We start from the raw sequence: 24,105 nt of genomic DNA, 5'->3' as shown, positions 1-24,105 counted from the left end.
TCATCCTGCTGAGCTGCTGACGGTTTGTGGAAGTCTAAGTTGCCCTTTTGTTTTGAATGACGGTCAAATATTTAAATAAAAAGTGCATGATGTTGTGTAACTATTGTTTAACGGTCAGTTCTCAATGTAAATATTAATATTTAATGATGCAGCAGGTTAGAGGGTTACTTTTACTATTGAATTTACAGCATCAGTCCTTTGAGAAGCTCTTCCATCACCAAAGCAAAATTGGTATTGTAACTAAAATATCGTATCGTATATTGGATCGAATCGTATCGACTTGGGACCTAGTGTATCGGAATCGTATCGTATCATATCGGGAGGTCAGTGGTGATACCCAGCTCTATCATCACTCTCTTCATCGCTGCCTTTCAGGCTCAACGTGGTGTGAAATTAGTTTCTGAGGTTTAGCACCTTCGCCGCCATTTATCTCCTGCTCTTTAATTGAAGTGAAGCTGAGCTGAACCAGCAAGGATCTGACGTTGACCACGGAGCGGCGGTCTGGCTGCAGGCCAACATGGCGGCAGGCTTCACAGCTCGTCACTTTCTGGGTTTATGTTCTAGAGTCCATGTCCAGGTGGACGACGTCTGATAGGTTGTGTCTGGATTCCGTCTGCTTCTCCTCATTCTTCCTCCTCATGTCTTCAGGAACTCGATCTGCCAGAGACTCGATGTCTTCAGGCAGGGGCGCCATGTGGGCGGGGGGATTGGGTCGACAAGTGCTGAGATGCGGTTCTAGTGTTCACTGTGTTCATATTCCTGTCGCATCCTGAGCGTGACAACCTTCGGTCAGCAGTATCGTACATAAAAACACTTCTGGAAATAAAAAACAAACAACCCTACCTACCCATCATTTGTAGCCCCACCCACCCATCATTTGTAGCCCCACCCACCCATCATTTGTAGCCCCACCCACCCATCATTTGTAGTCCCACCCTCCCATCATTTGTAGCCCCACCCACCCATCATTTGTAGCCCCACCCTCCCATCATTTGTAGCCCCACCCACCCATCATTTGTAGCCCCACCCTCCCATCATTTGTAGCCCCACCCATCATTTGTAGCCCCACCCTCCCATCATTTGTAGCCCCACCCATAATTTGTAGCCCCACCCTCCCATCATTTGTAGCCCCACCCGCCCATCATTTTTAATCAAAGTTCAAAGGCTCTTTCACTGGTAGCATGAAGGCTGTGCTGGTTTATTTCTGTTTCATGGCTCTCCACACAGGTAAGCTGAGATATGTGAAAGAGTTTATTTCAGCTTTAATAAAACTAATTCTAGTTTTCTGCTTTGAAAACTATTAAAAATGGCGGAGAACGCCACTCGTCAGGGCTTCAAGCCTCTGCCGGTGCTCTTAGGGGTGAACGCCTGGTTAGTGTCTCATCTCTCGTTGGCGTTCTGCTCCAGAAGGGAACTTGAGTTTAGTGACTGAAGACATCAGCAAGGTCAAAATGACCAGGACTACAGAGTCCTGGTCATGTAGTCATGTCCCCCAAGACCACATCAACCAGCAGGCACCAGCATCCAGGGGAGGAAGAAGAACCGGTGTCCTCCTGCTGGTGTGGTGTGTGAATTGTCTTCATTTGTCTTCCTCAGAAGTTCAGTGCCGTGTGGACATGACCCTTCACCTCCCAGGGGTCTCCGCCCTCAGCTGAAGCCCCGTCCTCCTGGACAAGGCGGGTCAGGATGTTGCGGAGGCGCTGATGCACGTCCCACCCCCCTCCTCCATCACCTGCCATCTCCTCCTCGCCGCCATCGGCCTCGGAACACTCCTGCACGGCTCGCTGCAGCTCCACCTGCTCGCCACCACACATTCAAGCGTCAGTGTGTTTGTTCTGACAACAACCGCCTAAACCTCCCTCTCCTGCCAGATACGAGTGCATCCACCTCTTACCAACATTCGTGTTACTGTTGCTATGGAGACAAAGTGACACTGGAACTTCTCCTGAGTTCTTGTTCCAGAAGTGAGAACCTCAGTCTATATAAAGGTCAATAAGCACCAAGTCAAAGAGTGGACCTTTTCCTGTGTGCTGATGTCATCCACCATCAGGGGGTGGGAAAGTTGTTTTCTCAACAAAATGTGATATTATGATGATGATGATGATGATTATTATTATCGTTATCGTTGTTGCTGTTGTTGTCTGTGAGTGAGCGATCATCTTGCACTGAGGGTTTCGAGGTGACAACGGTGACAAACGTTACCCTCCATACCTGCAGGGGGAGACCTGCTTTGGCTCCGAGCAGCGTGGGAGAAAACCAGGGCCTGAAAATCTTCTCACAGATCACCTGAGGAGAAACCAGAGAACGCCGTTACTGCCGCTATGCTGATGACGCCTCGCTTTTCATGATTAAACTTTTTTCAGTACAAATGTGAGCAGACAACACCTCTTTTCTCTGAGGATGTGATTGACAGGTCAAGGACACCTGTGGAGCCCCAGTTGGACCAATCAGAGAGCAGCGTGTCATCACCAAGTCCAGACACCTCTTCATCTCTTTGTCCTTCGTCTTCAAATGTAAATAATTCCCACGGTTATCGGCCGAGTTTTTCTTCCTCAGAGAACATCGGCGTGTTGCTCGATGATGGCTCACATTCACAAGTTCTCCGGCGTGAATGCCACAGTCCAATATCGTATGTCATGTGATACAGCAGGAGGCGGAGTGATGAGATCCTGGCGGCTTGTTGTCACGGAGATCCCGCCAGTCATAGCGATGTCCAACACGGCCTTTGTGTGTCAAACGAGTCTCACGGGCGGCAGTTTCAGGGAACCGTCGTCATCACCACCATGATCATGGTTATTATTGATAACATTGTTTTATTATTATTGTCCCTATGTCTGAACTTATTGCTCAGAATTATGTTGATGATGAAATTTTTTATGTTTTATGTAATAATTTTATAATTGATCAAAAATCCTATCATCAAACTTTTTTCTGAATCTCAATCAAAACTTATGATGTTTGATGTTAACGTCTGAAATCTTCATGAATCTCGTCTGTCGTTTGCAAGCTCGTAGGAATTTAAACTTCAGTGGAAGTTGTTCAGAATCATCAGCTGAGAAGATCTGATGGAAGGATTCTGATAAGCTCCAGTAAAATGGTTCCACTGGAATACCAGGATGACCCCCTCACTGGTAGCGCCGTGAACACTGGGATGAGATGGAGCCAAATCTCTGTCCTGCTCCCAGCTCTCGGGAATCATGAAGATTCATGTTAGTGACACTTCCACATCTTTAGATTTTAACCCGCTGAAACATTTTAGAGCTGCTGAAGTAAAAATCACCTGTAATTAACATTCCACCCCCCAGTGGGTAACTGACGATGGCAAAGGTCAGAGGTCACAGTCGGCTGGAAGACAGCCTGAGACGTTTCCCTCCAGCTGATTCGAATGAAATCTATTAAATTAATCTCCAAACATGTAGCGACCTTCTTTAATGGGCTGTAACCATGACTACATTTATCTCATTTGTCTTGTTGTTTTTTCTAGTTGATCTTTTATGATAAAAGTGAAACCGAATCCCAAAGGTCGACCCTGCTGAACGACGAAGGTGTGAAAGACACGTAGGAAAGCGTGGAGTCACCTGCAGGTTGCTGTTGCGGCGGCGGGGGCTGCACCTGCCCTTGATCAGGTTACACCTGGACGAACAGTCAAAGAAGTTACAGTCGTCGTCACTGCTGCAGTTCTGGTCCAGGATGTCCCTCATCTTGGGCTCGAAGAACGCCATGTCCACGTCGATGGCGACGACCTGCAGGAGACATGGCCGTCAGCCGGCTTACTGACAGACATGAAGGTGCCACATCAGAATTTATTGATATCTGATAAATTCATTGGGTGAGAGGCGGAGTTCGCCCTGGACGGGCCGCCGTTCCGTCGCAGGGCCGTCAGGAGCACTCGGGTTCAGAGTGTCAGAGAAGGAAATGTGTGAATAGCAAAGACAAATACGTGAAATGTCACGTTTGAAGACGATCGAATCATTTAGACTTCAAAATGTCTGCTGTTCATGAGAGGTTGTTTGTTTGGGACTCTCAGTGGTGGACGAATCCACCTCTGAGTACTTCTGGCAGCAGGACAGTGTGTGTGTGTGTGCGTGTGCGTGTGCGTGTGCGTGTGTGTGTGTGCACGAGTGTGAGATCAAGTCATAATTTTAGGAGTGTGTTGTTGGTGATGTAAGAATGTGTCGCTCAGTGCAACCAAGCGGCTCATGAATGTGTTGTGAACCTGGAGGAGCCAGAAGACGGTCGTTAAACTTTAATAACAGAGCTCAAGTGTGAGGAGCCTCGTCTGCAGCTGCAGCCTCGCTGCTGTGGTCACGTTACACAACGTCTAATTTTACAGTGTTGGCAGTGTAACGGGAGGCTTGTTAACTTGGTTCCAGGTCAGCTGCTGTTACAGGCTGACACTGGTTTGATGGAGCTGCAAAGCTTCAGGTTTTTACTGCTAATTTCCCAGCAGCCTCCAGTGTGGTACATGAGAGATGAAAGGGTTTCTGCTCCGTTGAAGTAGCTGGCGGCGGCCCAGCAGAGACCTGACGTGGTGTTGAATTAATGACACTCTGCTGCATAAACCATCTAATAAGACTAGAAAAACAAACCTCGGCTTTATTTCAAGAGGTTGTGATTGTTAGAAATGAGTTCAAAACTAACACAAGTCAAGAACTTCCTCCGCCAAACTTTCACTCTTCATGTCACAACAGGTCCTATTAGCCAGGCTAGCTAGCAGGCTGCTGAGCTTTAGCTTGCTGCTGCATGTTGGGACACCAACATCAAAACGTGATGATCACATTCAGATACAACCTGTTAGCATCCCAACAACAAACCAGCCACGTAATATTAGCATGAAGCCAATTGGGTATTAAAAATAATACATCAGATTTGAAGATTCAACAAAAAAATAAATTAAGATGAGCAGTGAGTGCAAAAGTGACGTTAGCAAACTGAATACAAACGGAAGATTGAGATGGGATTCATTCTGCCTGCCTTCAAATCTTCAAACCTAAGAAGCTTTTTCAATGCAGGATTCAATCAGGATGATTGATCCATGATCACTGGAACATTGATTGCAGTCTTGACTGGGGAAGCTAACGGCTAATTCTGCGGTCTGAGATATCAGGAAGGTCTGCTGCTTTTTGGAGAGAAACAAACTCGGTAAATGTCAACAATAATTGTTGGTTTGGGAACAAAGTTTTGTCGATGTGCTTTGATTTCATCCTAATTCTCTTCTTCAGCTTCTCAGGAAGCATTCAGAGCTCCAGCTCACCGTCAGGTCCTTCCTGATGGCGAAGTTCTCTGCTTTGATGTCACACAGATGCAGTTTGTGGGTGAAGTCGTGGTCGAAGTGCCAAACCATGTCCAGGAAGCTAAGCGCGATACGATGCACCATCTCGCGGCTGCTCCACCTCGTCTGGCGTCCAGACACCGCCACCTCCTCCAGGGAGAAGATGTTCTGGTCCCAGGCGTGTCCGGCAGACAGGTACTCCACCGCATAGAAATGTCCGCAGGAGCCCAACACCTTGGCCATGTGGGTGCTGAGGTCCTGCAGGACTCTGGAGGACACACAGTTGTAGTTTAGTTCCTGCTGTACACGCAGCACTGTGTACTAGAACTACTGCTGATCCTACCACGTGGGGTTCCTCCAAATGAACTCCAACCGGAACATCATGAGTGAAACTGTATGGAAGTGTTGGTGTACTCTGATAGTAATTACTCATTTCTGTCATGCTGCTTTGACACGGTGATACTTGTAACCTCATTTACAGTACAGTTACTGCAGTACTCGCCTCTTCCAGGCGGTTCATCAGTCGAGTGTACGATTGTCAGTACAGTTGTAAATTCAGAAAAGTGAGTTACAGCTGGAAGTGACGTGTCCTGAGGGCGGCGGGGGTCTCTCACCTGAGGAAGGTGTACTCCTCCTGCTGCAGCAGCGACCAGAGCGATGCCAGCTCTGCCCTGGAGTAGCTCTTGTCTCTGTGTTTCAGCTTTATGCCCCAAAGTTTAGCCAGCGAGGAGTTTCCTCCTCCACCTTCCTCCTCCTCCTCTGCCAGCCCCAGCGAGTTCCTCACCTGATCACAGGAAACCAACAGGTTCTATGTTTCAGTCAGAGGTTCTGTTTGAGTGTTTGAGTCCCATTGTTTGATCTCCAGGTCACTTCAGTCTTCAGTGGCTGGTTTTCAGGCTCCAGCGTGTGACTTTGTTGAAGTTTGCTCACTGACAGGCTGTTTTGATCACTTCAAGTCAGTGCAGCCCTGGAAACAACAGTCAGACACAGAGACGAGGCCTGCAGGAGCTTCACCGCTCACAGCGGCTGACTCATTAGCAGGTCACGTCCTGTTAGCTTAGATCACCTGGAATGACATCATTCTTACTTGTTTGATCTCCACACATGAACCCTGCTGATTATTGTTTTCTAACTGGTCTGATTCGTGCGTGTGGCAGCAGTTCCTGCCTGGTGTGACTGACCTCCATGGTGGCGTAGAAAACCACATCAAGGGGCGAGAGCTCCTCTGCTGCGTCCTGTTACGGTGAGAAAGACAGATTAAGGGTTGTCAGCTTGGCGAATGTCCCTGGAACCCCAGAACGCGCCTCACCTGGTAGTCCAGTATTCCCAGTGGCTCATAGGAGGAGAAATTCTCCAGTTTGGATTTAAGGATGATGGGCTTCCCCCTCCAGTGGGCCTCGATCACTTTCTTCCCGTTCTCGTAGTAGAGGCAGCGCTTATACTCGACCAGGCCCAGCACGCACAGATCCCTGCACATGTCCCCCGTCACCGAGCCCTCGCCAAACTCCAGACACTGACAGGTGAGACGGACACATGTCAGCTGACCACACGGCAACTCCTTCTAAAATTCAATGATGCAGCATTGTAGCTGGTGAAATGTTTTATAGGATCATGAATTGTAATTTACGTTTCAATGGGATTAGCATTAGCTTGTTAGCTCACTTGTAGCCTGTTGGCTTGTTTTTACCAGCACAGGATCACCACTCGCAAGTTCCAGACTGAAAATAAAGCAAGAGTTTCTTTACAGCAGGGAATTAACTCTCAGTCCCCGGGACATTGGGGCTACAGTTAGGATCAAAATGAGGATAAAGTATTCAGTATCTATTCTCTTTAAAGAGAGCGTTTCCATGTGAGTTCATCTGTTCTGCAACCAACACTAGAATGTTCCATAGCAGCAGCAGCAGCTCCAGCAGTGCTGCTGCCTCTTGGTCTACATGTCTTTTACCAGCTGGTTTTCTCTCTCTGCGTGAGAAAGTCTGGAGTGTCTCTGTGTCTGGAGGTGTGAGGGACGAGGTTGAGGATTAGAGTCATTCTCATCAGGGATTACCTGGGAGATCCTGGCTTTCGCCCACATTCCAAGAGCTAAGACTTAAAAACCCGGCACCGGCCAACCCATCAAGGTGGCACGTCCAAGAAACATCCAATTTGAATTAAACCATGGTGGGAACGGCGAGCTGTGAGCCCGCCAGAGGGATCAACCCATGCTGGGACCTGGGTCATAAATGGAGAACATCTGGCCATCAGCAAATCAGCTGGCACGAGTTCCACTCAGGGTTTCAACTGCCACACCTCAAGAACATGACAGGATAACACCCACTGCTGCTGGCTGTACTGGCCCAGCAGCCTCCCAGTGACCATGGCTGAACTGGGACCCAGTCTGGCCTCCGAGCCACACCTGCAAACCCAGATCAGCAGACCTGAGACACACACACATACGCACAGACACACACACATACGCACAGACACACACACACATACGCACACACACATACGCACAGACACACACACATATGCACACACACATACACACAGACACACACACACATGCACACACACATACGCACAGACACACATACGCACAGACACACACACATAGGCACAGACACACACACACATACGCACACACACATACGCACAGACACACACACATATGCACACACACATACACACAGACACACACACATATGCACACACACATACACACAGACACACACACATACGCACAGACACACACACATACGCACAGACACACACACACATACGCACACACACATACGCACAGACACACACACATATGCACACACACATACACACAGACACACACACACATGCACACACACATACGCACAGACACACATACGCACAGACACACACACATAGGCACAGACACACATACGCACAGACACACACACACACACATACGCACGGACATACGCACAGACACCCACACACGCACAGACACACACACACAGACACACACACACACGCACAGACACACACACACAGACACACACACACACGCACAGACACACACGCACAGACACAGACACACACACACACGCACAGACACACACGCACAGACACACACACACACGCACAGACACACACACACACGCACACCTCCCTTATCATTCCCAGGGTTCCCACTGATGATAGACAACAGGAACTATCTAGAACTCAAGGGGGGGAGAATAATTGCATTCTGCGACTGTCAACACTGCTACTCCCTCACATCAACAATCTCACACACACACACAAATTCAACACGATAGTAAATGTTCCTTTAGAACCAAGAAATACGCTTTGACTGTAAACCAAGAACATGAGCCGTTCCGTCTGTACGTTGAACTTCAGCATTCAAACTGAAAAAGCAGCTCATTGCATGAAGCCTGTTTTTATCTGCTCTAAACTTCTTTCAGTGAAAACTACATTTGCACCTTGACAAGAATGAGCAGATGACAGCGCCTCCATGTAGCCTGCTAGCTAGCAGCCCCCCCCCCCCCCCCCCCCACGTCCTTGCAGCAAACTGAACCCTTTTGTGGCTCTGGAACTGTACAAGCTGCTTGAAGCACCCATTAACGTGAAGTGTTTTCCTCTCGCCCACCCGGACCAGACAGCGGTTTTATGAGTGCCTGAATCCTCCAGGGGACTCGGAACATCTGCAGCCGTCACACATGAGCTGGAATTCCCTGGATTTCCTCGACATTGCGTCACTTCACACGCTCCAGCTGCTTCCTGCTCGCCACGGCAGCGTGTTAACTTTCCCACCGGACCGTTGGGAGACGATCAGCCGTGAGTAGGACCGAAGGTTTTATTTTGAGTGCATAACAGCCACTCAGTTCACATCTGTTGGCTATCAAAGCTGTTCCAGTGTTTCCTCTTCTGACTCGCATGTCCTTACATTTACTGTCGACGTCCTGCTGCTGTGCCGGTAAATGAAGTCGAACCCGAGCACAGAAATCTGATTCTCACGGCTGGTCGAGGCAGACAGCCGCCCACCTGGACGCTGCTTGGACTGAAAGTTAAAAGTTCAACTCGTCTCTGTTGTCAAATGCATCAAACTTGGTGGACGGAAGCCCATGGAGTTCAGTTAGCTGAGCCTTAACTGAGCGCCAGCTTAGCTACGTTGTTGATGTAGCATTTTCTCTCCCGAGCTCCAGTTAGTACATTTGTTAGCTTGCTAGTGCTGCTGCGTCATGCCGACGACCTTCTACGTCCAGACGTGACGGTGAGTCTCGGTTGTGTTCAGGAGCAGCAGCCTCTAGAGCAGCTGATGCTGCACCGCAGCTTCAGCCAAACGTGTTAGCATTTCCTTGTCTCTCCTCTGAACAACACGACTCTCTGCTCATTGTGACCAGCTACTGGTGTTGAAATGTGAAGCTGTAAATCTACAAATCTGCCTGTGATCAGAATCAACCGGCTCCTCAGGAGCGTCCGTCACCATCGAGCGTCTGACTGGAACGTGGCAGCACAGAAGTTCAGAGTAGAATGATGGTCAGCAGCAGCAACATGGCTTCCTTCAGTAGCCGTTGTCTCATCCACATCTCCTCCAGCTCACCCACAAACACGTGGAAGCAAATGAGCTCCAGATCCATTAATGAACCCCGAGTCCGTCTGCCAAACGTTCTCCTTTCATCAATCTGGGTTCCCGGTCCAGCTCCTCTCGTCTGCTCCGTGTCTGTGCCGGCGACCGAACTGCAGCTTCATGTGTTTTTCATTAGCTTCCTCTCTAATATCTGCTGGTGCCGTGTTCTGCTGCTAGCATAGTTGTGGTTCTGTTCAGCACCATGACAGCTCAGAGGGAAGGCTGTGGTCGGAGGTTAACACGCTGAGAACATGAGACTGAACTTTATCAGTGTTCCAGCATCTTTTGTTGACGTTACCAGTATGAGTGAGGAGCGCCGAGCAGCCATGACGCCTCCACCAAAGTGACTTAGATGGAGCATTTTGGAGAACACAAGTCCACCATGGACGATGAGGAGCATTACAGAGGCCGTTAGCATCCCCGCTAATTTCACACTATCTTATTGTGTCTAAACCTGCAAATTCTCTGTGGTTTATTCCACGTTTTTGTAGATCAGTTAGATTTATAGTTCAAGTCTTTACAAAATGTCTGGCAGGGAAGAGTTTGAGTCATTGGAAAGAAATACACAAAAATCAATCAAAATAGTGTCTCCGATGTTGGAGGGTGTAACGTTGTCCTTGTCTAGCTTGTTCTGTTCTCCGTCCCTTTACTTTTCTTAGCTTTCCTTCTTCAGCTGATGTGAGAACGCCGACAGAGACTTCCCATTCTTCCAGACTCAGCAGCCGAGGAAGTCATCCGGTGTTCCTCTCCACAGAAAGTGGATACGTCCGTCAGCAGTGAAAGGACTCCTTTGTTGCTCTCGCCATTACATTCCATAAAACACTCGAGCAACATTAAGACGCCTCGGTGAAATTCCAGAGTGAGCGGAGCCTGAAGGCGGCAGCCCGGCGAGGAAACAAAGGTTGAGGAGAACGATCCTGAGAACGTTTCATCTGAACTTGACGAAGAGTTTTTGGGCAACTAGAAACATTTCACTGCTTCCAGAACATTCCACTTCCTCTTCACCAAAACCAGCACGTACCGGAAAACTTCCACCTCCCTTGTCTCCAAGTCAGCGACCCCAAATCAGGCTATAGTAAGCTGTTGGTGGAAAGACCATGGAGATGACCACTTCCTGTTGGACTACAAACACACCTCTTTCCCGACATGCTAACTTCCTGTTGGACTACAAACACACCTCTTTCCCGACATGCTAACTTCCTGTTGGACTACAAACACACCTCTTTCCCGACATGCTAACTTCCTGTTGGACTACAAACACACCTCTTTCCCGACATGCTAACTTCCTGTTGGACTACAAACACACCTCTTTCCCGACATGCTAACTTCCTGTTGGACTACAAACACACCTCTTTCCCGACATGCTAACTTCCTGTTGGACTACAAACACACCTCTTTCTGGGTTTGTCAGACAGACTACAGGTCTGGTTGGAGTCCTAAACTCTCACATGACAAGTCCAATCAGTAAGACCACTTTGGATGTGTTTCAGGAGCTTAGAGAAGAGATGTACCACTGGTTGTTGGCATTAAGTTAGCGCAGCTACATGTCAACGCAGAGGGGAGGGAGACTGACGTAGACTCGAGGAGCGTTCAGACGTTTGTTCAAAGAAGGTCGACCGATGGCAGCGTTCTACGTCGGAATCTGACAATGCTAATCAGAACCCGCTGCTCACGCAACCTGAGCTAATTAATTAATGTTCTCATTGTTCAATGAAGACACACATAGTAAAAGCATGATTGTTGGATACAGGCAGCAGCGAGAGATTTATCAGCGCTGACAGGAGGTCAAAGGTCGAGAACAGTAATGTACAGTGACCCGGGAAGTGTGAATCAACACTTGAGAAGTGCTGCTGTTGGGCTGAGCAGAACAATAGCGAGATTTACCAGCCAGCAGGATGTGGACGGTGCAGGCTGAATGGCTTGTATTCACCGCCGCATCCACACGCACACTGAGTGCGGGTGAACCAGACAATCTTTGGGACAGTTCACTGGAAATGAAGGCCAAACTCAGGACTGCTGAGTCCACAGCCGCAGGCCATCACACACACACACACACACACACACACACACACACACACACACACACACACACACTGATCCGTGAACTGCACATGGAGCGGTTGGCAGCTGTAAGCAACCATAATTAGCCAACAAGCAGGTGACAGGGTTTTACTGCTGTTGACATAATCAAGCAGTAAACATTGCGGTCACTTCACACACAAAGCTGATCCTTTATGGTGCTCAACAAGAGTCAATGATTTCAAAGATGGCGGACGTATGATGAGGCGCCAGCGACAGCAGAGCCGTGGTCCCAGTCAGAGTGACGGTAACATCAGCAGCTGTGAGGGGAGGTTGGACGATGGGAGCTGCTGACGCTGTGATGCGACGGAGGCCGGGAGCATCTACCTGAATGCTGCGACTGTAAACGTCGCGCTGCTCGCCACTGAGCAGGACAAGGATGCACCGTATCCAGACAGTGTGAAGACACAAACGCACACGCCTACAATACAGCAACACACCTGGAACACACACACAACACAGGTTCCCACACGTTTCCCTGGTTGTTGCATCACGTGTGGCGTTGCATCTCTCTAGTCCCAGAGAAACAAAGGCCAGTTCAACCCGTGTGGAATGTCAACGTTTGCATGTAGTGATTCTCCACAGCCGCTCCCCTCACGGATCGAAATCAGAGCTCGGCCCCGACAGATGGCGGCAAGACCAAGATGGCTGCTGAGCAGCCAAACTCGCCTTTAGTCCACATTGGACCTGCTGTTCTGGGCCACATCAGTGCAGGTGAAACACAACCTACAGGCTAAAACTGCAAACTACTGAGTAGGAAAACTTGTGTTGTGAAGTACTTCAGCTGTACTCCAGGAGCAGGGGAGCAGCTGTTGGCTGGTTGATGGCGGCGGCGTGACCCTGCTGTTCGCCGGCTCGTTGGTATGCAGCACTTATCTCCAACAGCACTTCTTCTTATCTGCCTCTCACCGTCTCTCCTGCTGCAGACGCGGCTGAATACAGATCAAGAACCCGTGACGGCACCCAAGCGTTTTCACAGATCTTCAGAGATGCAGGAGCAGGAGGAGGCGTGTGCACACACCTGATGTCACTTTGGCGTCATGGTGTGTGTGTGTGTTTTTAGCAATTTTACACTAAAACTATGAGGCTAATTTTCAGCAAATCAGGTGGAGGGGCAGAGCCTGTGCTGAGGAAGACGCTGTTGAATTCAAGGTCAGGTGAATTTTAGTGCCATCTGGTGGTGACAGGAAGTGACATGTTGTACCAGCTGACCTCTGGAGAGCTGTGTTTGTGTTGGTTCTGGTGAGAACCACCCTCAGAGCGTAGGGATGAGTTACTGGCAAGACTGAGGGGTTACTGTGGCGAGGAGGCAGCCATGTTGGATATTTGACCATAGAACAGGCAAGTGTTGCATTAGGAGGGGTGTGGCTCAACGGAACCAGGAACTGGTTCAAACCAGTGTAGAACTGGGAGCTAATAGAGAGGCTGGAGAAGAAAGGGTTAACCTGATGTCACGGTTGCCTCCTTGGAATAAACGCGGCTGAGGAGGCGTCCAAGCTGATGAGACTCCCGGCGAGTGACTGAAGGTTATGTTCCCTCTGTGCTCGCCGCCGGGCCTTTCATCAGCCGCCACTTTAATTGTGAGTAATGAGGATCTCCCACCAGGACAGTGATCAGTGCTGCCGTACTTAAATATCTGCAGTGCCGCTGAGATGGATGAGAGTGGATGCGTGCGAGTCCGCTGAGACGGAGCGAGTTCCTGTGTGGTCCAACACATGGATGCCCTGGAGGGATGGAACGTCTGTAGAACCTTTCATCATGTCTCTTGCCTCGTTCTGAGGTGTTCTTCGGTCTCCAAGCATCACATGAGAGCATTGTGTCATCAATGTACAAGGTCATGAATTCTTAGTTTTAGCACTTGCATCATGTTCTGTGGCCCTGCTTTATGTTCTCCAAAGGGAACAACTGTCCTGAACCCTTTCAGAATGTTGCAGAACCTTCTTGAAAATCCCACTTTTGATTCTTAAAGTCCTGCAGCCCAAAGTTCTGACTTTCCATCCAGAGAACGTTTCTTAACGATTCTCATAATGATCTACCCTTCTTCAAGGTAAGAGAACGTGACTTATTGGCAAGCCACTGAAGCTCCGAACGGGGCTATGCTAACATTTCCCACCCACTACCATTCACTGTGCTAAGCTTACTAGCCTGGATCTCAGCGTCTCTGTCCTCTTGTCCGTCTCTGGGGACGATAAGAGACTTCTGCTATGATCACTCACGTTTGCTGTCAGGCTCGTGATGGAACATCTCAACCAAGATTCCACAGCTCTGACAACAAACTGCGCTAACGATCCGTTTGATTATCAGTTATTCAGCAATTTTCTGTTTAGAATGTTAGAAAATAGTAAGAAGCCATTCCACTTTACTTTTCCTCAACAGTTCCTGGATCAGTATCCTAGAACACATGCACCAACATGCAGGCTGATCTGGGTTTGGTATTTGACTGCAGTATCACTGGCCTCAGTCACAGCGGCACCAGTCTCTGTTCCTGTTGGTCCTGGTTCTTCTGGAGAACGCAAGCAAGTTCTGACAGGCCTGTAGGGTCATGTTGCTCCATCAGAACATGAACGTCACTGTCAACTTTGACTTCAACCCTCAAAACTGTCATCTTGCAATGTTTTGGAGCCTGCAGCGCTGTTTGGCTCCGTCGACCTCCAGCAGCTAATTACTGTTGTAGCATTCCTCAGAGACTCGAGTGGAGTCTCCTGCCTCCAGGTCGCCCGGCCGCCATCTCAGGACACCGTCTGGGTTTGTTCCCCGTGTCACGGCCTCCTCAGACCTCAATACAGGCTGCATGCGCTTGGCAGGATAATGCTGATGTGTTACTACTCGGCTGGGTTTGATGTTCTCAGGTTTTCAGCTGAAGAAACTGTGAGGTGACCAGTCAGGTGAGTAGTAAGGTGAGTAGTTAGGTGACCAGTCAGGTGACTCGTGAGGTGACTATTTAAGTGACCAGTCAGGTGAGTAGTAAGGTGACTAGTTAGGTGACCAGTCAGGTGACTAGTTAGGTGAGTAGTAAGGTGACTATTTAAGTGACCAGTCAGGTGAGGTGTAAGGTGACCAGTCAGGTGACTCATGAGGTGACTTGTGAGGGCCCCAGCAGGCCACTGAACCGGCTCCCTATCAACTGCTGAGGCCAAGATGCAGATCCAGATTCTTCATTGAGGTTCATGAACTTTTTATTTTACATGAAAAGAAAAACGTGATGACATGTAATGTGTTTGTTGTTGTTGTGTTTGTTGGTGTTTCCATTTAACGTTGTTCTGAACTTTAAACCATGTGACTGAATTATAAACCTACAGTTGCAGTTTTTCATATTTTTGTTTGTGGGTATTTGTTTGTTTGTTTGTTTCCATCTTTTAACCCAGAAACCATGAACTGGTTCAGCTCCCGGTTCCCATTTGGAATGATTTCCCTCTAGTTCTTTTCACGTGTGCGACCTCCTGTGCTGCTGCGGGGGTGGAACCGTCCCACATGGAACCAATCTAGCAGTCTTTTATCCCACGGTGTTGTCAAAGTCGTAGCAGGTGAGCGTCTGGATCAGCTCCAGGGTCAGAACCCACGACGGGAACAAAGCAGGCGTAGCAGGCCAAGGAATTCCACAGACATGACGGGACAAGGTTCAACACATCCGCCATCAGAGCCCAGTGGTGTGATATCAGCAACATTCCCAGCCGCAGAGTAAATATTCCAGCCCTGAATAAATCAGTGAGTTTGGAGGAGGCGGACGTCGGCTCCGTCTGCGTTCAGACACAAATCTGTGACTGAGACCTGGAACAGGAGGGTGAGTTTCCTGGAGCAGAGATGAAGGAGCTCCTGCCAGAGTTTCTCAAGAGTGTATTTTTGTCTAAGTCCCATAATGTTCCACTCGTACTTGCGGCTGACGTCACGTCCGTGCTGAGGCCGCTTCACTGCTGCAGCTTCAAGTTCTGATACCACTTTCTCTCCATTAATCCAGAAAAACAGAGTTCAGTCTTGCTGGAGACCGCGGACGCACATGGAGTCCGGTTCAGTCCTGCATCTGTGCTGTGACAGACCACAAACAATCACCTGAGAGGATTTACTGCCGCCTCTGTTCCTCTAAGGACATTTGAAAGGTTTCCTGACTCAACCTGCACTCGAGGGCGGGGCCAAAGTAAATGTTATAAATGGAGTCAAGAAAAAGCACAAGACCTCCCCTCTGAGATGCTAACTTCATGTTGAACTACAAAAATACCCCACCTCTGAGATGCTAACTTCCTGTTGAACTACAAACCACCTCATGTCTGCAGGGCTCTATGGGCACTGTAGTTTCATCTCAAACGTCATCATCTCTATCAGTTGATTTGTTTCTTGGATATAAAAAACCCAAAGCTTCAAGTGTTCTGCTGAAACGATGTTTCAACACATTTGCTGTTTCAGAGGCTGTTGGAGCGTTTAGGAACGGAGGGATGAACCTGTCGAACGAATGTCAACAGAAGGGCTGAACCACAACAATCTGTGACTCACCTTGATGACAGCGGGATTACCTGTCAGTCAGCAAACTGGGATTGTAAGTCTTGTGAGTTGTGAGGAAATTCTGTCAAATCAACAATCGACATCAGTCAGATGAAAAATCTCAGGCGCTCTGTCAGGACGCCGAGCGCTCGACGTCAGGGCCGAGTTTGGAGTTCAATTTGGGCGATTCAGGGATTTTAACCCCTTGAAAATATCTGGGTTGCTTCTTTAATTCCAAATGAAGGAAAATGGAGGAAGGGTGAAAGTCTTGGTTGCGAGGAGGAACCAGACCTGGGGTGAAGGTGAGTGGCAGCGCCTCCCTCAGGAGACAGGAGGCCATTAAGAGCTATCGACCTCTGGCCGTTGATCGCCGCCTGCCTGTTTATGGTCCAACATGAACACCGAATAAAGCCAAGAAATGCTTCAACTGTTCGACAGACAAGAAGAAAAAAGTCTGACGGCTGTTAATTCCACTGCCGTCAACTCACCAGGAAGGAAGTTCACGAGTTTCTGCTGGTCCACAAACTGGATTAATTCTGCCTGTCAGTCGTTTGTATTTCCTTCCTCCATCGGTGTCTCTTTGTTGCCATGAAAATCACCGTGGCGATTGCTCACCGTGAGAGAGCAGACACAGACGTGTCAGGCCAGTGTCACCCATCAGACTGCCATCGCCGTCGCAAGCACAGAAATGATCTCTAACTTTCGTCTTCATGAAGAAGCAGACCAGAGAAAGCTGTCATATTAGACCAGGAATACCTGGGGGCGGGTTCTGGAGGCGTCAGACCGACCACCGTAACCGCACCCCAACACTCGTCCAACACGCAGGACGGCTGCTTGCCTCAGCAGGACTTGTGTTCACACCGCGTCAAACATAACGAACAACAAATGGGAATCGAACACCCGATGTTCTCCCGCCCGTCACTGCTGGTTCTGGGCGTGTCGACGCGCGCCACCACACTCAGAACCAGCTTGTAAGTCAGTTGAGGGTGGAGTGTTTACATCTGCTGAGCTGCTGCTGCGGGAGGAGATGTGAGCTGTGTGGCGGCCGGAACGACTCACCAGCCTCTGCAGGATCCTCTTGCTCTTGTCGTCGGTGCAGTAGTCAGACAAGATGCTCCTGTGGACCAGAACCAGGCCGTTGAGGAACAACCAGGACCCGAACCAGAGCAGAGCGAACACCAGCGTCCCCCGACGAGACCACATCCTGAGCCCCAGCCACCGGAGGAGACACAACCTGCCGCCGCGCCCCCCGCCCCCCGACACCGGCCCCCCGGGCAGCATGGCCTAAAAATCCTCGTGTGATGAAGCGAAGACGCGTCCAAGCTGCTGATACGAAACGGCTCGATTACTTTGTAGTTTGGATTTGTTGAGAAATGAATGAAAGAATGAGAATTAGCATCTGAACAACGTCAGAGTCCAAGGGTCTCTGTCAAAGGACCAATAGTCAGTATATCCAGTTACAGAATGAATGATGTCATCGCCGTATCTGGGAACGCCAGGTGGGAGTCACGTCTCCCATGATGCTTTGTGACCTGTGAAGATGGAGATGAGGAGGCGCTGCTGTCGTGTCAGACGTCATGAAAAGTGTCTTCAGGTATGAACAATCATCCTAAATCTTGATGGAACAACAAAAACTTCCTGGACGGGATCCATTGCTGAGTCTGCAAAAAAATAAAGAAATGCTCCTGGAAAATGAGCCACGTCGTCTGTAATCATCCAATCAGATGCTTGGAGAGGCGGCCGGTCTGACCGCCAGCCTGGCGCGCCAGCGTTTCCACAAGAAATATTTGGAGGTTAATTTTGCTCCTGCTGAGATTTTCGTCCTTCATATCTGTTTCTTTCCTCTGCAAGTCAACAGATGCAGGAAAGAAGTTGCCGCCGTGGCGCTGCGTGACCCAGAAACCCAAATCGCGTCATCCTCGGGTCAGCAGCCATCTGGACGTGTCAGGAAAACCGTCCCGTCAGAAAAGCTGGAAAATGTCCTTAAGGAGCTGGAGGAGGTTTGACTGGCGATGGCGGCCGGGTTTGTTCCCTGAATGGAGCAAAAGAAAAAGTTTAGATTCACTCACATTTCAGCCTCTCGCTTCAAGTCAAGATGAAGAGAAGTGAGCGGCGACCCAGACGCCGAGCGGTGAATACTGATGTCGTCTTTCCCTGAGAATGTGAGCTACTTCTCATTCCTGACGTAGGCGAAGGTTGGTGATGTCATCAACCCTTCAGGGAGACTCACTTGCTGGGTTTTATCTCTAAGTCTGCGGCGCCTGTTTTCCATCCTGCGGCAGCCATGAAGACGTTCACCGACACTTCCAGGGGTTCTGCCCACATTTTAAACCCTCTTTTCCTGGTGACTCGCCTTGATGCCTGCGGTTCCTCCTCACTGGAGCATCCAAACCAGAAACCAGCAGAAACCTGGAGACTCACCCGTCCGACAGGCCCCGTCCTCCCCGGCGTCCCAGTGATCGTCTGCTGCTGCAAACGTCAGCGTGTTTTTCTGGTGGACGGGGACGTGGGTGGCGGCGCGGCGGTGGCTGCTGCTCCCCGATGATCTCAAACACGGATTTCCTGCATTTCTGTGCGATGTGAGCCCAGCGTCAGGTCTGGCCTCATCCCTCCGCTGACGAAACATCGAGCAGGCATCAAACATGCTAATTTATTCTATTTCCTGTCTTCTGGAACGCTTCTGGACTGTAGGCAACTTTGATGTAGCGTCTGTGTTGTTTAATCATAAAGGTGCATACAGTCATGTGACCCAGGTGAGCATTCATTCCTCTGCTCTTCTACTTCCATGGATGGTGGCTGAAAGCCCACAGCAGCCACTTTGACTGAGACGAGCCCTCCGTCAGGAGGTGAAGCGGAGGAGACGGATGATAGGGGGAGGACTGTCAGGACCTTTCAACGCATTGATAGGATTACCCACAATTCTGTGTGAGCACCGGCTAAACAGACTGAAGAAAGATGGCGGACTGATCACCACAGAAAAGTGAGTCTGTATGCACTGATACAATCTGGAGGAGTTGAGTTGTAATTTTAGAAAGTTACCTGTTCTGGGCGCCACCACCTCGCTACCTCCGCTGTGTTCTGGGCGCCGCCACCTCGCTACCTCCGCTGTGTTCTGGGCGCCGCCACCTCGCTACCTCCGCTGTGTTCTGGGCGCCGCCACCTCGCTACCTCCGCTGTGTTCTGGGCGCCGCCACCTCGCTACCTCCGCTGTGTTCTGGGCGCCGCCACCTCGCTACCTCCGCTGTGTTCTGGGCGCCGCCACCTCGCTACCTCCGCTGTGTTCTGGGCGCCGCCACCTCGCTACCTCCGCTGTGTTCTGGGCGCCGCCACCTCGCTACCTCCGCTGTGTTCTGGGCGCCGCCACCTCGCTACCTCCGCTGTGTTCTGGGCGCCGCCACCTCGCTACCTCCGCTGTGTTCTGGGCTCAAACCAACTGTGCAGCTCAGCTTCAATTCCACTGACCACAGACTTGCTAGTCAGGCTACGGTGTGGATGCTCGGCACCTCATTGCTGTCTTACTGGAAACAGAACAACTGCAGTAGCCTACTAGCTAACCTAAGCTAACGAGCTGCTGCCTCCAAACCAAGTGACCTTTGAACAAGAGTTTGTCTTCTGATGTGACGCATCAGACAGAGGTCAGACAGGTCAGACAGAGGCCCAGTCCTCCAACTCACCGGACAGCCGACCCAAGCAACTACAACATTCCTCACGGATAAACATTCACTTAAGTAAGTTTAACAATCAGGAAAACTAGCTAATGAGAACCCATCTGGTTTTTCTAAGTAGAACACTCGTTCACTGTAGTGTGGAACCACAAGTGTTCTAGTTGGTTGGTTTTAATGTCAGTCCAGGTGTTAGTGGATCCTCTGTCTGGATCAAGGTGACCTGGAGAGCTGGTGACCAGACGTTTCCAGGCAGTTTAGCTGTTGTTAGCCATCAGTCTCTGTTAACTTCAAGCTAAATATAAGTACAGAGAAGTAATGCAGAAGGGAGAAATGTAGTATTTGAGGGAGGAAGTGCCCCTGTGGGTGACGCCCCTCTCTAATAAGACCTGAGCGATGCTCCAGCTGCTCCGTGTCATTCTGTCGCTGGTGGCGACTGAGAGGCAACAGGTGCCAGTCGGTTGCTCCCAGCGCCGCCTCAGAGAACCTCCACCTGCCGCCTCCCCTCACTCACCAGGTTTTCGATGGGACTCCTGCAGCAGACGAATCTGCCGCTTGAATGCCTTGGTGTCCTTGAACTCTCCAGACCGATGAACAGAAGTTGTCCACGGTACAGTCGGTCTTCCTGCTGCTGGAGCAACTCCACCAGCAGCCAAACGCGCCACAATAATCACCAAAATATCAGGATAAAATGGATTTCTTGGGTTCTTCAGTGGTTTGTTTCGTCACAATCGAATGGAACCGAGTCCACGAGTCGTCCAAGTCACTCCAAGAAGCTGAATTCCAAACATTGACCCTTAGTTGTGGAGTGTGACTGAACGAACCCTGAAGGTCGAGCGCCCTGTCCCTGCACGCGTGTGGTTGTGATTTGCCGAGATGAACAGAAGCAACATGAAATGACATGGACTCCAGCGAGGAGGCTCGAAGCTCCTGCTGCCGCTCGACTCACCTGTTCCTCATTAAAACGACAAACACAACCAGGGTTGGAACCTCCGGCGGCGACTCGGCAACCAGGACAGATGTTGCAGCCTCGCGTCTCCTTTCAGTAAAGTTTTAACTGCAACAAATCCAGAAAGAGAAGATGCTGGGAGCAAACTTGGTTCAGAGGTTAAGCTGTAACTCTGCTGCTGTTCCTCCCGGACTTGAACAGAGTCCAGCTGACAGGAGCAGGTCTCCTGGTCCACCAGGATGCTGTGGACCGTGGTTCTAGTCTGTCAGGCAGCCTCGGCAGTGGTCAGGTTTCTGGATTCTCCTCGCCGCTGCTGCTGCCTCGCTCAGTGTGACGCTCCACACTGGCTGGCTGCTTCAGAGCAAGCCTGTGTGTGTGTGTGTGTGTGTGTGTGTGTGTGTGTGTGTGTGTGTGTGTGTGTGTGTGTGTGTCGCGCTCAGGCTTGTCTGCTCAGCCTCATTCCTCTTCCTTCCTCCCCTTAGTCGGCTTCACTCCCAGCCTTTTCTTTCCTTCCCTACTGTGTGTGTGTGTGTGTGTGTGTGTGTGTGTGTGTGTGTGTGTGTGTGTGTGTGTAGCTATCACTGTGAGGACCCAGTTGACTTTTAAACCTCCTTTGAAAGACACTTTGGTCACTCGGAGATGCCTTTAAAAGACAGTTTAAGGGTTAAAACTTGATTTTAAACCTCTGAAAATCATTGCACCAGAATTATTGAGACAAAGTAGCAGCAGAGGAAGTTTAAAATGTCAAGTTTCACATGTTTTGAATGTTCCTGATGATTCCTGCTAGAATTAGTCACAGAACCCAGTAATAAGTTCTCCTCGTAGAACCTCCACTTCCCTCATCTCCAGGCCAGACCTGACAACATTTGTGTGGTTTCAAACAGCTTCTACATCAGATCCACCAGTAAACACCAGACTGGTGGATGTTGGAGGTTCAGTTCTACATCAGATCCACCAGTAAACACCAGACTGGTGGATGGTGGAGGTTCAGTTCTACATCAGATCCACCAGTAAACACCAGACTGGTGGATGGTGGAGGTTCAGTTCTACATCAGATCCACCAGTAAACACCAGACTGGTGGATGGTGGAGGTTCAGTTCTACATCAGATCCACCAGTAAACACCAGACTGGTGGATGGTGGAGGTTCAGTTCTACATCAGATCCACCAGTAAACACCAGACTGGTGGATGGTGGAGGTTCAGTTCTACATCAGATCCACCAGTAAACACCAGACTGGTGGATGTTGGAGGTTCAGTTCTACGTCAGATCCACCAGTAAACACCAGACTGGTGGATGTTGGAGGTTCAGTTCTACGTCAGATCCACCAGTAAACACCAGACTGGTGGATGTTGGAGGTTCAGTTCTACGTCAGATCCACCAGTAAACACCAGACTGGTGGATGTTGGAGGTTCAGTTCTACGTCAGATCCACCAGTAAACACCAGACTGGTGGATGTTGGAGGTTCAGTTCTACGTCAGATCCACCAGTAAACACCAGACTGGTGGATGGTGGAGGTTCAGTTCTACGTCAGATCCACCAGTAAACACCAGACCGGTGGATGGTGGAGGTTCAGTTCTACGTCAGATCCACCAGTAAACACCAGACCGGTGGATGGTGGAGGTTCAGGTCTACGTCAGATCCACCAGTAAACACCAGACCGGTGGATGGTGGAGGTTCAGTTCTACGTCAGATCCACCAGTAAACACCAGACCGGTGGATGGTGGAGGTTCAGTTCTACGTCAGATCCACCAGTAAACACCAGACCGGTGGATGGTGGAGGTTCAGTTCTACGTCAGATCCACCAGTAAACACCAGACCGGTGGATGGTGGAGGTTCAGTTCTACGTCAGATCCACCAGTAACACCAGACTGGTGGATGGTGGAGGTTCAGTTCTACATCAGATCCACCAGTAAACACCAGACCGGTGGATGGTGGAGGTTCAGTTCTACATCAGATCCACCAGTAACACCAGACCGGTGGATGGTGGAGGTTCAGTTCTACATCAGATCCACCAGTAAACACCAGACTGGTGGATGGTGGAGGTTCAGTTCTACATCAGATCCACCAGTAAACACCAGACTGCTGGATGTTGGAGTGGTGGAGTCTTAAAAACCTGGGTTGCTAACAAGAGTCTGGAGGAGCCTACAGAGGTCATGGAGGTCATTAAAGGTCATCAGGGGAAACAAGAAGCCTGAAGCTTAGTGGTGGTGACCTTGAGGTCATGTGACCCTGGTGTAGCTCCTTCATAGGCTAACGTTAGCTTAGCACTGCTAACGTAGCATCCAGGCTTCCAGCATCATCAGAGGGTTCATTAGTGAAGATGATCTTGATGAACTGAACCTGGAAGATCATCAAAAGCACCTCAGGCGTGTCATGATTACTTCCTGGACTACAAACATGCCTACTCCCTAGGCTGCTCTATAGTTGCTGATAATGAGCAACTTGACCATCAACACACACCAGCAGTTCAACATGACTCCATATTGCTGAGATGTAAATCCACGAATTCATCACATCTGTGTTCTACTGCTCCACAGACATGTTGAAGTTCTCTGTTGTTGCCATGGAGACGCAGGACTGAAGCTCAACCCGACCAGTCAAACACACTTCAGAGAGTTCATGTGGAGATTGTAAGGAAATGTCCTCACAAAGATAGCAGCATCTGGAGGGAGGGAGGGAGGCGTGCCCCCACCCCCCTGCATACATGCTACTGTACCACTCTCTCATTCTCTTAGCTCCGCCCTCTCTTTCCTGTTACCACGGCAGCGGGTCTGAGCTAAGGTTCCGTCCCCACATGCAGCTTCACTGAGCCTGCCAAATTACCCCCCCCCCCCCCACTCCAGTGCTGTACATGGTGGGATGGCCAATGAAAACAGCCAGGGGCCGCAGGCAGGCACGTTGGTGACTGCTCCATTTGTTCATGAGAAGAAGCCAATAAAGTTCTGCAGACATTAAGACAAAGTCCCCTGATGTGGATTTTAATTCCTAGAGGGCTGAAAAATTGTTGCTAATTTGTGTGTGTGTGTGTGTGTGTGTGTGTGTGTGTGTGTGTGTGTGTGTGTGTGTGTGTGTTGTGGTTCTGCT

At 49.8% G+C, this 24,105-nt stretch overlaps 1 protein-coding gene and 1 long non-coding RNA gene across 5 annotated transcripts; one reads left to right on the top strand and one right to left on the bottom strand.

Moving 5' to 3' along the window:
• Nucleotides 1–1,199: 1,199 nt before the first annotated feature.
• dipk1c (divergent protein kinase domain 1C) lies at nt 1,200–21,469 on the bottom strand. 4 transcript variants are annotated; one of them, XM_086192054.1, is made up of 8 exons: nt 21,021–21,469; nt 6,582–6,785; nt 6,454–6,507; nt 5,887–6,056; nt 5,255–5,540; nt 3,579–3,743; nt 2,212–2,286; nt 1,200–1,796 (listed from the first exon to the last, which is right to left on the bottom strand). In XM_086192054.1, the coding sequence occupies exons 2-8, from the start codon at nt 6,747–6,749 to the stop codon at nt 1,593–1,595; spliced, it is 1,122 nt and encodes a 373-aa protein (XP_086048180.1). In that variant the 5' UTR covers nt 6,750–6,785; nt 21,021–21,469; the 3' UTR covers nt 1,200–1,592. The 4 variants fall into 4 exon arrangements, with proteins under 4 accessions (XP_086048180.1, XP_086048178.1, XP_086048181.1 ...); XM_086192052.1 differs by lacking the exon at nt 21,021–21,469 and adding an exon at nt 17,469–17,641; XM_086192055.1 differs by lacking the exon at nt 21,021–21,469 and adding an exon at nt 9,174–12,135.
• On the top strand, nt 3,044–5,461 carry LOC147241262 (uncharacterized). Its single transcript, XR_015111044.1, has 3 exons — nt 3,044–3,209; nt 3,485–3,788; nt 5,303–5,461. It is a non-coding gene; the product is annotated as an uncharacterized LOC147241262 (long non-coding RNA).
• Nucleotides 21,470–24,105: the final 2,636 nt, after the last annotated feature.

Source organism: Aulostomus chinensis, chromosome 21 (genome assembly GCF_037954235.1).
Source record: "Aulostomus chinensis isolate RoL2024-O1b breed Wild chromosome 21, RoL_Achi_v1.0, whole genome shotgun sequence".
NCBI classification, from domain to species: domain Eukaryota; kingdom Metazoa; phylum Chordata; class Actinopteri; order Syngnathiformes; family Aulostomidae; genus Aulostomus; species Aulostomus chinensis.
The sequence above is the reverse complement of the archived record's forward strand: the minus strand, read 5'-3'. Positions and strand labels throughout refer to the sequence as shown.